Source organism: Chiloscyllium plagiosum, chromosome 7, assembly GCF_004010195.1.
Source record: "Chiloscyllium plagiosum isolate BGI_BamShark_2017 chromosome 7, ASM401019v2, whole genome shotgun sequence".
NCBI classification, from domain to species: Eukaryota; Metazoa; Chordata; class Chondrichthyes; order Orectolobiformes; family Hemiscylliidae; genus Chiloscyllium; species Chiloscyllium plagiosum.
The window spans coordinates 80,067,648-80,080,828 of record NC_057716.1 but is presented as its reverse complement, the minus strand read 5'-3'; the positions used below and the strand labels follow the sequence as shown (position 1 = coordinate 80,080,828).

The following is a 13,181-nucleotide window of genomic DNA, read 5'->3' as shown; positions in this document are numbered from 1 at the left end:
TTCCTGACCTCTCCACCCCCACCCCCTTTCCGGCCTATCACCCTCACCTTAACCTCCTTCCACCTATCGTATTCCCAGCGCCTCTCCCCCAAGACCCTCCTCCTTACCTTTTATCTTAGCCTGCCTGGCACACCCTCCTCATTCCTGAAGAAGGGCTTATGCCCGAAACGTCGATTCTCCTGTTCCTTTGATGCTGCCTGATCTGCTGCGCTTTTTCAGCAACACATTTTTAAGCTCTGATCTCCAGCATCTGCAGTCCTCCTCCTTGAAAAGTCTGTTCTGCAAATATGATGTTCACTTGATAATTTAGGATAAGCTTATAGATGTGTTCAAATCAACATGTTCAGAGATGTTACTGCACGCTTCTTGAGCAGCTGGGAATTGAATCTAAGACTTCAGGTCCAGATGTAGAGACACTATCACTGTGCTACAAGAGTTAGTTATATGAGCTAGCAAGGTACTTGCCTCTTAATATAACAAATATGTGACAATGATATTAAAAAGGAGATAGTTAAGCAAATTAAAAAGTTTCAAATGATATTCTAGATTTAAGAAAGTTAAAAATCATACAACACCAGGTTATAGTCCAACAGGTTTAATTGGAAGCACTAGCTTTCAGAGCGTCGCTCCTTCATCAGGTGGTTGTGGAGGATAAGATCATGATCACAGAATTTATAGCTAAAGGAGTCCAGTGTTATGGAGATGTGATACAGTAAACACTTTAGATTAAAATTTTCATCTCTTAGAATGGGATATGCTGGTTTCTGTTCTTTGATATATAAATCCCAGCACTTCTTTTAAATTACATTCTCAAGATAGCTCAGCTTTTCTAACAATGGATGTGAAGTCTGTCTGTGTCCCAATGTTGAGTCAGACTGACAAGCCCTCTGCACAGTTTCACAGAGTGTTACATGGATTCTTGCTGTTTTTGAGCAAAATGAAATGTAATTCTGCAAAAACAAATTCACCCCATAAACCTAAATGTGTGCGTGTGTAGGAGTGACAGAGTGAGTGTGCATGTGAGCGTGTGCGTATGGGTGTGAGTGTGTGTGTGTGAGCTTGGTTAAGTGGGTGTGTGTGTGAGTGTGATGGGGTATGTAGCTGTGAGAGGGTATGTGTGGGTGTGAGTGCAGGGGGTATCTGTGTATGCATATGAGAGAGAGTCTGCATTGGTGTGTGAGTATATAGGAGTTGTGAATGCATGGAATGCATTGCCAGCAGTAGTGGTGGAAGCACGGTCAATAGAGACATTGAGGTGACTGCTGGACATGCACATGGACAGCAGTGAATTGAGGGGTGCGTAGTTTAGGTTATTTTATTTTACGTTAGGATTAATCCTCGGCACAACATTGTGGGCCAAAGGGCCTGTTTAATGCTGTTCTTTTCTATGTTCTTGTGTGTGTGTGTGTGTATCATGCAGTGGGGTCTTATGCACACTCACACTGTTCCTCCTACATACACACACATAGGTTTATGGGGTGAATTTGTTTTTGCAGAATTACTTTTTATTTTGCTCAAAAACGGCTTGAATCCATGTAACACTCTGTGAAACTGTGCAGAGGGCTTGTCAGTCTGACTCAACATTGGGACACAGACAGACTTCACATTTATTGTTAGAAAAGCTATCTTGAGAATGTAATTTAAAAGAAGTGCTGGGATTTACATATCAAAGAATATTCCTCATGTACACTTTCCAACCTTTCCCTGTCACCCTGATACAGGTAGACAACCCTTTATCCAAAATCCCGAAATCCGAAAAGCTCCAAAGTCTGAAGGTTTTTTTGGTGAAGTATTTTTCTCATAACTAAGGTTGGGCGTGCAAACAGTTAACCCAACTCCATACCCACTCGACACGTGTTACTCAGATGCGATGTGTGGGGGCATGGCTCAGCACTGGCAGGCCTCAATTTTGTTTCAGCGCCCATTTTACTCACAGTAAGTCTATTCTTTGGAAAGATTTTTTTAAAAATTCACCATCAAGCTGCCACTTATTCTGAAATTCGAAAAATTCTGAATTCTGAAAACTAGCTGGTCCCGAGCATTTCGGATAAAGGATTGTGCACTGAACCCCACTGATCAAGAATCCATTTATCTCAGCCTTAAATATACACAAGGCCTCTGCGCTCCAACTCTCTATGGCAAGGAGTTCCAAAGACTCTCAACCCTCTGAGAGAACAAATTTCTCCTCATCTCAGTTTTCAATTGGATGCCTTAATTCTGACGCTATGCCCTCTAGTTCCAGACTCTCCCATGAGGGAACATCTCTTCAGAATTTACTGTGAGAAACCCCTTAAGAATCCTATACATTTCAATCAGATCACAACTCAGTCTTCTAAATTCAAATAAGAAGTCTCCACATGTTTAACATTTGCTCATAAAGCGATCCCTCCATCATGGGGATTATCCGAATGAACTTTCTCTGAACTGTCTCCACTGAAATAATTTCTTTTCTCGAATAAGGAAAGCAAAACTGCTCATAGTACTCAAGATATAGTCTCACCAGCATCTTTTACAACCTCCCTGCTCTTATGCTCCAAACACCATGAAAAAAGGGTCAATGTTCCATTAGCCTTCCAGATGACATGCTGCAACTGTGTTTTGTGCACAAGTACCTCCAAGTCCCTTTATGTTGTAGCTTTCCACAGTTTTCCTCATTTAAATGATATTATTATTTTGCTCTCCCCTCCAAAATGAACAACTTTAAGTTTTTTTCACATTATACGCCATTTTGTCATCTTTGTCCCCACTTACTTAACCTATCAATATCTCTTGCAAGCTATTGTATCCTTCTTGTAAATTGCCTTTTCACCTCTTTTTGTGTTGTCTGAAAACTTGGCTACAGTACATTTACTTCTTTCCTCAAAGTCATGAATATATATTGTAAACAGTTATTGTTATAGCACTGACCCATGTCGAACTCCACTAGTCATGGGTCAGCAAGCTAAAAGATAAAGATCCTGGCAGTCAGAACCACATGAGGGGTGAAGAGCCAAATGTCATCAATATGCCTCCCTCACTCTCTCTCTCACACACATACACACACACAACTTGATTCGTTCTACCCTATTAGTTTTCCTCCTATAATGACAGAACTGCAGTTATGAAGGGAGATGAAAGTGGATGGCACAGCTGTTGGTTTTGGTGAAGGGGATTTATGTTCCAAGAAAGAGTTAACACATCTGGCAGCTGGGGTAAGTGACAGCAAGTGAGGGAAAATAGTCTAAGCAATAGTAAAAGAGGTAGAGCGGAAGCCTTAATGGGAGGTGGGTACAGTAACAGCGATACAGTGAGCATAAGGCATCAGAGAGCAGATGGCACTTACACTGCTGGAGTGGATTTCTCCAGACTGCTAAAAAACATACAGACTGGGGTGGCAAACTGGGACAGGGCTAACATGGTCTGGTCTAGATTAGAGTGGTGCTGGAAAAGCACAGCAGGTCAGGCAGCAACCGAGGAGCAGGAGAATCGACGTTTCGGGCAAAAGCCCTTCAACAGGAAACATGATCTGGTGTCATCGCATCCACTGCAGGAGCTGGGGAAAGGTATGTCCTGCCTTTGTATCATTCCATCCAACAGGGCCTCCAGGTCACTACCCATAAAGTGGGGCACTGATTTTTTCTTTTCAGTCATATTGGGGGTAAATGTCACGAACCATGCAGGATAACTCTCAACTAACAGTATGTGTCCATGTGCAAAGTGGCCTATTTAAGATTGGACTAGAGATGCTAATCCATTCCAGGATGTCCCAGCAGTCACAAATGGTTCTGGGTACAGCAAGTGAGAGAATGGGACTAGAATTGAACTCGAGGGATGTCATGGGAATAAGGTTGGCAATTATTAAGGCAGATTTGGTGATAAATGAGTGAGATCTTGTAGAGAGAAACCCTTCATGACAATCAACAAAATTGACATTTAGCCAAGAAAATGTAAGATTTAGCCCAAGGAGTTAAATGCTTGGTTCAAAGGTTGGTGTGGGCTAATGGATTTTGTTTCATGGATCACTCACAAGAGTAATGGGGTAGAAGGGAGGCGTACTCATGGACAAGCTTCACACAAACCATGTTGGAACCTGTGTCCTGACGACCTGAATAATGAGGGCTTTACTCAAATTAGAGGGGGCATAGTCTCTGGAAATGGGATATGTAGGCTTACAAAGTAAAAGGATTATGGCAACGTTACAAGCAGGCATCTAGATAATGTTGCTCAGACTGAGACAGGAAGGGCCAGAATGTACAGACATTTAAAAATAGTACAGAAAGTTAAAAGGAGAAAAATGGCAAAACAACAAAATGAATGGCTTTTTGTGCACAGAGTGTTTAGAACAAAATAAATAGATGAACAGCACAGATGGAGGTTAATGATCTAATATCATAAAGTCATTACAGAGTTATGGTTCCTGACATTCCTGACATGGTGACAAGCAGATCAAAGCTAGGAACAAACTTAAGGGTTTGTGACTTTCAAAAGGGCAGACAGGAAGGAAAGATAAATGAGGTAACTTTGTGTATGGGAGGGAATAAATGTAGCAACAAGATATGATCAGGAGATGTAGAATCCTATTTGGTGAAGTAATGGAAGAAGATGCTGGTGGAAGGAATCTACAGTCCTCACAGTGGACCAGGAGTTTTCAGAGGTGATGACTAACTACTTTGAATCAATTTTCATGGAAAAGAAATTAAGAGCATTGCAAAAATAATAAAACAAGAGGCACAGGTATTGTTATGTATTACTTCATTGGAAATGGAGTATAAAAACAGGAAGCTCTTGCTAAAACTATCCAAAGCAGTGGTCAGACCACACTTCGATACAGTGAACAGTTTTGGCCCTTTTTTCGAAGGAAAGATACAATGACATTGGAGGCAGTCCAGAAAAGTTTCACTCGCTTGATCATGGCTATGAATGAGGTTGGAAAGATTAAGCCAATGCCCATGGATTTAGAAGAATGAGGCATGACCATATTGAAACATATAGATTCAATTGCCTGAACAGGGTAAATGTGGAGAGCATGTTTTCCCTTTTTGGAGATTCTAGGGCCAGAGAGTATTATCTCAAGGAAAGGGATTGCTCATTTACAATCAAGAAGAGGAATTATTATCTCAGATAGCTGTGAATCTGTGGGATGTTTTACCGTTGAGAACTAGGATCCCTACAATGTGGAAGCAGGCCATTTGGCCCACTAAGTTCACATTAACCCTCCAAAGATCATCCCACCAACACCTACCCCACCACCCTATCCCTGTTACCTTACATTCTCCCTAAATGTCACATCTTTATATTGTGGGTGGAAACTAGATCACCCAGAGGAAATTCAACGCAGACACAGGGAGAACATGTGAATGCCACACCAGGCTGGTGTTGAAATCTGGCCTTAGTGCTGTGAGGCAGCATGCCATCCACTGAGCCACATGCCATTGTCAAGGCTAGGTCATTTAGAATACTCAAAGCTGAGATAGCCAGACTTTTAATCAGTGAATAAAGTTAGGGTTATGGTGAAGAGGCAGAAAAATAGACTTGGAAGTAATAGAGAATGGCTTTGAATCACAGGACAGTACAGAAGGAGGCCATTCAGTCCATCAAGTCTGAAAGAACAATACAGCTCATCGAACTCACCCATTTTTTCATTGCAGCCATAAAAATATTTTCTCTTTGATAATTATTCAGTACCATTTGAAGGTCGTGACCAAATGTACATTCCCTGCACTGAGTCAGTGTTTTCAAATCTTAACCATTCCCTGTATATAAAAGGCTTTCCTTATGTTACCATCTGGTTATCAGATCAGCAACCATCTCATTGAATAAGCAAACTCACTGGGCCAAATGGCCACTTCTGCTCCTACAACCACTGATCGTAAAACTCTAAAGTTTTATGTTTCTCGACTCAATATGAAATATCAGTACTCTGTTGCTATTAGAACATTAGAACTTACCAAAAGGGAGGTCTTTCATTTTGGGTATATGGAATTGGTCTCTAATATGTCGCAATTCATCTTCTTGATCCAAATGATTTGCAAGCTTCTCATCAGTAATGCTGCACCCTAAAATGGAGGCAATAGATTCTAACCTGCGAGCTGGGGAATTGTCAGAATGTCGGTCCATGGCTGAGAAGCTGCAATCACTCTAAAAGGGGAAGAAAAGAAATGGGTTACTCACATAAAGTAAATTGCAATTTAAAATGAAATGCTCTTTGTAATTTAAAGTCATTCGCACAAAACAGAAAGTGTTCATGCCTGTCTTCAAATGGCTTTCATGGTACTCCTGTATTATTCCGAGGAAACATGATGTGGCATGTCGGGATTGGATGCAAGGAAGACAAAACGACAAGAGCACCATAAAACATTTGTAGACAGAGAAACAGAATTAACATTTCCAGTTCATATCAGACTCAAAATTTTCACTCTGTTTCTCTCTCCACAGACAATGCCAGACCTGCTGAGTTTCTCCAGCATTCTATGTTTGTTATCAGTATTTAAACTGCGATTTAAAAAGTTCTTGTATATTCAGTGCATATATTATGCATTTCACTTTAAATAGAAACATTGACTAGTTAGAAGATAAATTGCTAATACCAGTTTAAGCTTACTTCTACAGAAATCTTGCTAGAAGATTTAATATCATTTTTAAATGTTGCATGAATCCCTTCACTTACACAATAATGACTGTCATACAGTTGTGGTTATGCTAGAGGCACTTGGTTCATTACAGCTGAAGAGCAAACATATCAAAATAACTGGACTCAAATATGTGAGATGTGAGTGAATATACTCTGCAGCATTATGGGTGTGGAATAAAAAGGTCCTAACAAATATTGCAGAAATCAGGGAGAAGGATTTCCAGTAGTTGCAGTCATAAATAGCACAAAGAAAAGTTGTTGTGTTTGTTGGAGGACAATCATCTCAGCCCAAGAGCTTCAGTAAAGCAGAGGTTCAGTGTCGTGTCCTAGGCTTAACCATCTTCAGCTGCTTCCTCAATGGCCTTCCCTCCATCATAATGTCAAAAGTGGGAATGTATATTAATGATTGCTTAGTGTTTCGTACTATTTGCAACTGCTCAGTTACTGAACTAGTCTGGGTTTTCATGCATAACAATCTAAAATCAAGGCTGAGAAACAAATAATATTTGCACCCAACAGGTGCAAACCAATTACTATATCCAACAAGAGAGAATCTCTCCTTGGTATCACCATTGCTGAATCCCCTGCTATGAACATTCCAGGGGTTACTTTCAAACAGAAATTGAATTGGATCTTCCATTGAAATACTGCAGCTTCAACAGCAGGCCAGGTGTTGGAAATTCTGCAGCTGCTAACTCATTTCCTAACTCTCCAAGCATGTCCATAATTCATTAGGCACAAGTAAGGAATGCGGTCTAATTTACTCCACTTCCTGGATTATTGTGGCTCTAGAGGTAACAACTAAAGAGGTTTGACACATAAAAACAAGTGAACAGAAGAAATAGGAGTAGGTACAGACCACTCAGCCACGCAAGACTGCTTTACCTTTCTGTAAGGTCATGGTTGATGTGCCCCTGGCCTTACCTCCTCTTTTGAGCCAATCCTCATAGCCCTCAATTCCTCAATCTTATTAAAATCGACCAAGCTCTTCTTTAGATACTTCTCATCATCTAACCTCCACAACATTTTGCAGTCAGGAATTCCAGACATTCTTTATCCTCTGAGAGAACAAATTCCATTCCATCTCAATTTTGAAAGAGTGCGTCATTATTTCAAGACTCCCCCACTAATGAAAACATCTCAACATTTACTTTATCAAGCACATTCAGAATCAAAGAATATTAGATCATTGGTTCACAGAGCAGTGTGATGCCAACAGCGTGGGTTTAATTTGCATCATTGGTTTGAGATTACCACAAAGAACTCTCCTTCTCAACCTCTTCCCTCGCTTGTCTGGTGGCCCTCAGGCTAAGTCACCACCAGTCACTTCTCTCTCTAATGAGAGAGCAGCACCTATGGTCCGGTAAGACTATGATGACACAGCAACAAAGGCTGAACCTGTTTAGATATTCTCAATAAAACAATCCCTTCATCCCAGGAAATAGCCTACAGAATCTCTGTTAAACTCCCTTCAGTGCCAATATATTCTTTCATAAATAGAGAATACAACTGGACACAATACACTCAGATGTGGCTTCCCCAATATCCTGTATAGCTGAATCAAGACTTTATTAGTTTTAAACGCCAACCTCATAATAATCAAGTCCAAAATTCCATTTACTTTCTTGATTACTTGATTTTTTTTATGTTTCATGCGCAACACCTAGATTCCTCTGTGCTGCAATTTTCTGAGTCACTCTTCATTTAAGTGATAGTCTGACTTTGATTCTTCCAACCAGTCAGGGTTAAATGTATGGAATTGGGTCTGGGTGGGTTAGTCTTCGAGAGTCAATGGGAACTTGTTGGACTAAATGGCTTGTTAACACACTGAAGGGAATCTGATCTAAAAAAAAATTAATACCAAAGTGCATGACCTCACACTTTCCAAAATTAAACTGTAACTGCCAAGATTTTGTCCACTTATTCATCCTATGTGTATCTTCTTGCAGATTTCTTATGTTCTCACCGTAATATATGCCCTCCTACATATTTTTGTGCCTTCATAAAATTTGAATACTGAACACTCTTCCTTCTCCAAGACATTAATAAAGATAGTTAATAATTGAAGATCTTGGATTAATCCTTGTGGCAGTTATGCCTTTCCAGTTTGAAAAAGGCCCATTAATCCTGACTCTCTATCTTCAGTGTGTTAACAAAGCCTCAAATCATGCTGTACATCATCCCCAATAAAGTGAGCTTCTATCATATGCAATAATCTTTTAATGTGGCAATTTATATCAACTGGAGTAGATTAGGATTACTTTCATTAGAAAGATGGAGGTTGACAGGGTCTACAAAATCATGAGAGGTGTAGACAGAGTGGATAGCAAGAAGCTTTTATCCCAGAGTGGGGGACTGAATTACTAGGTGTCACGAGTTCAAGGTGAGAGGGGAGAAGTTTAACGGAGATATGTATGGAAAGTTCTTTACGCAAAGGATGGTGGGTTTTTGGAATGCGTTGCCAGTGGAGGTGGTAGAGGTGGGCATGATAACATCATTTAAGATGTATCCAGACAGACACATGAATGGGCAGGGAGCAGAGCAATACAAATCCTTAGAAAATAGACGACAGATTTAGGTAGAGATTCTGGATCGGTGCAGGCTTGGAGGGCCAAAGGGCCTGTTCCTGTGCTGTAATTTTCTTTGCTCTTTGTTCATATCAAAAGTCTTCTGGAAATCCAAATACACAATATCTATGGGTTTCCGTTTATCATCCCTGTTTCACCTACCCTCAAAGATTTCTAGTAAATTTGTCAAACAATATCTCTCCTTCAAAAAACCATGTTCACTCTCTGATGTCAAGCTTTTCTAAATGTCCTGCTATGTTTTCTTAAGAATGGACTCCATCATTTTCCAACAACAGATGCTACATTAATTGGCCTATATTTTTCTACTTCCCATCTCTCTCCCTTCTTGAACAGGGGTGACACATTGGTAAGCTGGAATTCTAGAATATTTCAACCAATGCCTTCACTATCACTGCAACCACCTCCTTTAAAACCCTTGGATGCAGTCCCTCTGGTCCTGGCCATTTGTTTGCCTTTAGTTTAACTCAATTGTCAAATTTTGTATCCCACAACAGCTGGCTTATAGCTTTGGGATGTTTTTAGTATCCTCCACTAAAAACCGATGTAAAATATTATTTGAAAATAATCTGCCATCTCCCTGCTCCCTATTATGGATTCCTAGTTGCATCCTCCAAGGTCCCATATTAACTGTAGCTATGACTGTGCTGATTGTTTCTATATTTCTTGTCAGATTACTTTCACAATCAATATCCTTTTTTATTCTCTTTTTAGTGATCCTCTGCTGGCTCCTCAAACAATTGCCAATCCTCTGATCTACCATTAGTTTTTACCACTTGGTATTGCTTAGTTTTTAATTTAATATGTTCCTTGACTTCTTTTGTTAACCACATTCTTCTCATCAAGTCCTTCTTTTTCATCAGAATTTTTGTTTTACTGAACATTGTGAAACAACTGCTTAAATATCTGTCACTGCACATCTATTGACCTCCCTTCAGTCTATTTCCCTAGCTCACTTTATATTAATCTTTCATTATACCTCTGTTATGTCCTTATTTAAGTGGAGAGCACTAGTTTGAGATTAGAGTTGTTCTCCCTCAAATTGAATTTGATATTCTACCATCTTGCTATTGCTATCCCCGAGAGGATCGTTAACTATGAGATCTCTTGTTAATTCTGCCTCATTGTACATTGCTTAGATCCAAAATAGCCTATTTCTGGATGAGTTATTTAATGTAGGGCTGGAAGAAACAATCGTTGATGCACTCAACAAATTTGTCTTCCATGTTACACTTGCCCAACAGATTTGTCTCGTCAATATGCAGAGTAAAACCACCCATGACAATTATAGTCCCTTTCAGAGACACAGAAATCAACACACAGTAGTAGCAAGTAATCAGGAAAGCTAAAGGCATGTTGGCTGTTATCTCAGGGTTTGCAGTGTAAGAGAGGGAATTCTTACTGAAAACCTTACAAGGTGCTGGTGAAACCACATAGAGTCATAGAGATGTACAGCATAGAAACAGACCCTTTGGTCCAACTTGTCCATGCCGACCAGATATCCCAACCTAATCTCGTCCCATTTGGCAGCACTTGGCCCATATCCATCTCAACCCTTCACATTTACCTAAATTAGACTCCATCAGCCCATTGGCCCATCTGATCAAGATGCTGTTGTACTTTAAGGTAACCTTCTTCGTTGTCCACTGCACTTCTAATTTTGGTGTCAACTGCAAACTTACTAACTGTAGCTCCTATGTTCACATCAAATCATTTATATAAATAACACAAAGTAGTGGACTCAACACTAATCTGGTGGCACACCAGTGGTCACAGGCTTCCAGTCTGAAAAGCAAACCTCTACCATCACTCTCTGTCTTTCATCTTTGAGCCAGTTCTGTATCCAAATGGCTAGATCTCACTGTATTCCATGCGATCTAACCTTGCTAACCAGTTTACCATGAAGAACCTTGTCAAATGCTTTACTGACGTCCATGTTGATCACGTCTACTAATCTGCCTTCATCTTTTTTACTTCTTTGAAAAACTCAGTCAAGTTCATGAGACATGGTTTCCCATGCACAAAGCCATGCTGACTATACCTAATCAGTCCTTGCCTTTCCAAATACTTGTAAATCCTCTCCCTCAGGATTCCCTCCAACAACTTGCCCACCACCAATGTCAGGCTCACCGGTCTATAGTTCCCTGGCTTTTCCTTACAACCTTTCTTAAATAGTGGCACCACGTTAGCCAACCTCCAGTTTTCCGATACCTCACCTGTGACTATCAATGATATAAATATCTCAGGAAGGGGCCTAGAAATCACTTCTCTAACTTCCCACAGAGTTCTAGGGCACACCTGATCAGGTCATACAGTCAGAGAGTTCTCGAGATGTATAGCACGGAAACAGACCCTTCAGTCCAACCTGTCCATGCCGACCAGATATCCCAACCTAATCTAGTCCTACCTGTCAGCACCCGGCCCATATCCCTCCAAACCCTTCCTATTTTGATAACCATCCAGAAGCTTTTAAATGTTGCAATTGTACCAGCCTCAACCACTTCCTCTGGCAGCTCATTCTATACATGCACCACCTTCTGTGTGAAAAAGTTGCCCCTTAGGTCTCTTTTATATCTTTCCCCTCTCAGCCTAAACCTATGCCCTCTAGTTCTGGATCTCCCCATCTCAGGGAAAAGACTTTGTCTATTTATCCTATCCATGCCCCTCATGATTTTATAAACTTCTATAAGGTCAACCCTCAGCCTCCGAAGTTCTAGCGAAAACAGCCCCAGGGCTATTCAACCTCTTTCTGTAGCTCAAATCCTCCAACCCTGGCAACATCCTTGTAAATCTTTTCTGAACCCTTTCGAGTTTCACAACATCCTTCCTGGGGACGTATCCACTTTTATCCATTTTAAGACATCCAGCACCTCTCCTCTGTAATATGAACATTTTTTAAGATGTCACCAACTATTTAGCCACATCCTATTTCTTCAATGTCCTTTTCCACAGTAAATACTGACGCAAAATACTCGTTTAGTATCTCCCCCATCTCCTGTGGCTCCACACATAGGCCACCTTGCTGATTTTTGAGGGACCTATTCTCTCCCTAGTTACCCTTTTGTCCTTCATGTATTTATAAAAACCCTTTGGATTCTCCTTAACCCTATTTGCCAAAGCTATCTCATGTCTCCTTTTTCCCCTCTTGATTTCCCCCTTAGGTATACTCCTACTGCCTTGAAACTCTTCTAAGGATTCACTCGAACTATCCTGCCTATATCTGACATATGTTTCCTTCTTTTTATTAACCAATACCTCAATTTCTCTCGTCATCCAGCATTAAATATACTTACCAGCCTTTCCTCTCACCCTAAAAGGAATATACTTTCTCTGGATTCTCGTTGTCTCACTTCTGAAGACATCCATTTTCCAACCATCCCTTTACCAACATCTGCCATCAATCAGCTTTTGAAAGTTCTTGCCTAATACTGTCAAAATTAACCTTCTTCCAATTTAGAACTTCAACTTTTAGATATGGTATATCCTTTTCCATCACTATTTTAAATCTAATAGAATTAAATTTGGCCCCAAAGTGCTCCCCCACTGATACCTCAGTCACCTGCCCTGCCTTATTTCCCAAGAGTAGGTCAGGTTTTATGCCTTCTCTAGTAGGTACATCCACATACTGAATCAGAACATTTTCTTGTACACACTTAACAAATTCCTCTCCATCTAAACCCTTAACACTATGGCAGTTCCAGTCTACGTTTGGAGAGTCAAAATCCTCTACCATAACCATCTTATTATTCTTAAGGATAACTGAAATCTCCTTACACCATCTGGAATACTGTGAGAAATTTTGGCTCCCTTATCAAAGAAAGGTTCGTCATTGGAGACAGTTCAGAGAAGGTGTACTGGAATGATTCCCAGCATGGAAAGTTGTCCTTTGAGCAAAGATTAAACCAGTTGGGACTCTATTCACTGGAGTTCAGAAGAATGAGAGGAGATCTCATTGAAGCTTCTAGGTTTCTTAAAGGTTTAACAGA

The 13,181-nt window shown here is 40.4% G+C and overlaps 1 protein-coding gene across 3 annotated transcripts in view; it reads right to left on the bottom strand.

Moving 5' to 3' along the window:
- Positions 1-13,181, bottom strand: part of kynu (kynureninase) — a 176,257-nt gene that overhangs the window by 109,435 nt on the left and 53,641 nt on the right. For all 3 annotated transcript variants that reach the window (XM_043694093.1, XM_043694092.1, XM_043694094.1), the window contains one exon: positions 5,928-6,117. In XM_043694093.1, coding sequence (XP_043550028.1) covers positions 5,928-6,096 — 169 coding nt within the window. In that variant the 5' untranslated portion in view covers positions 6,097-6,117. The remainder of the gene's footprint in view (positions 1-5,927; positions 6,118-13,181) is intronic.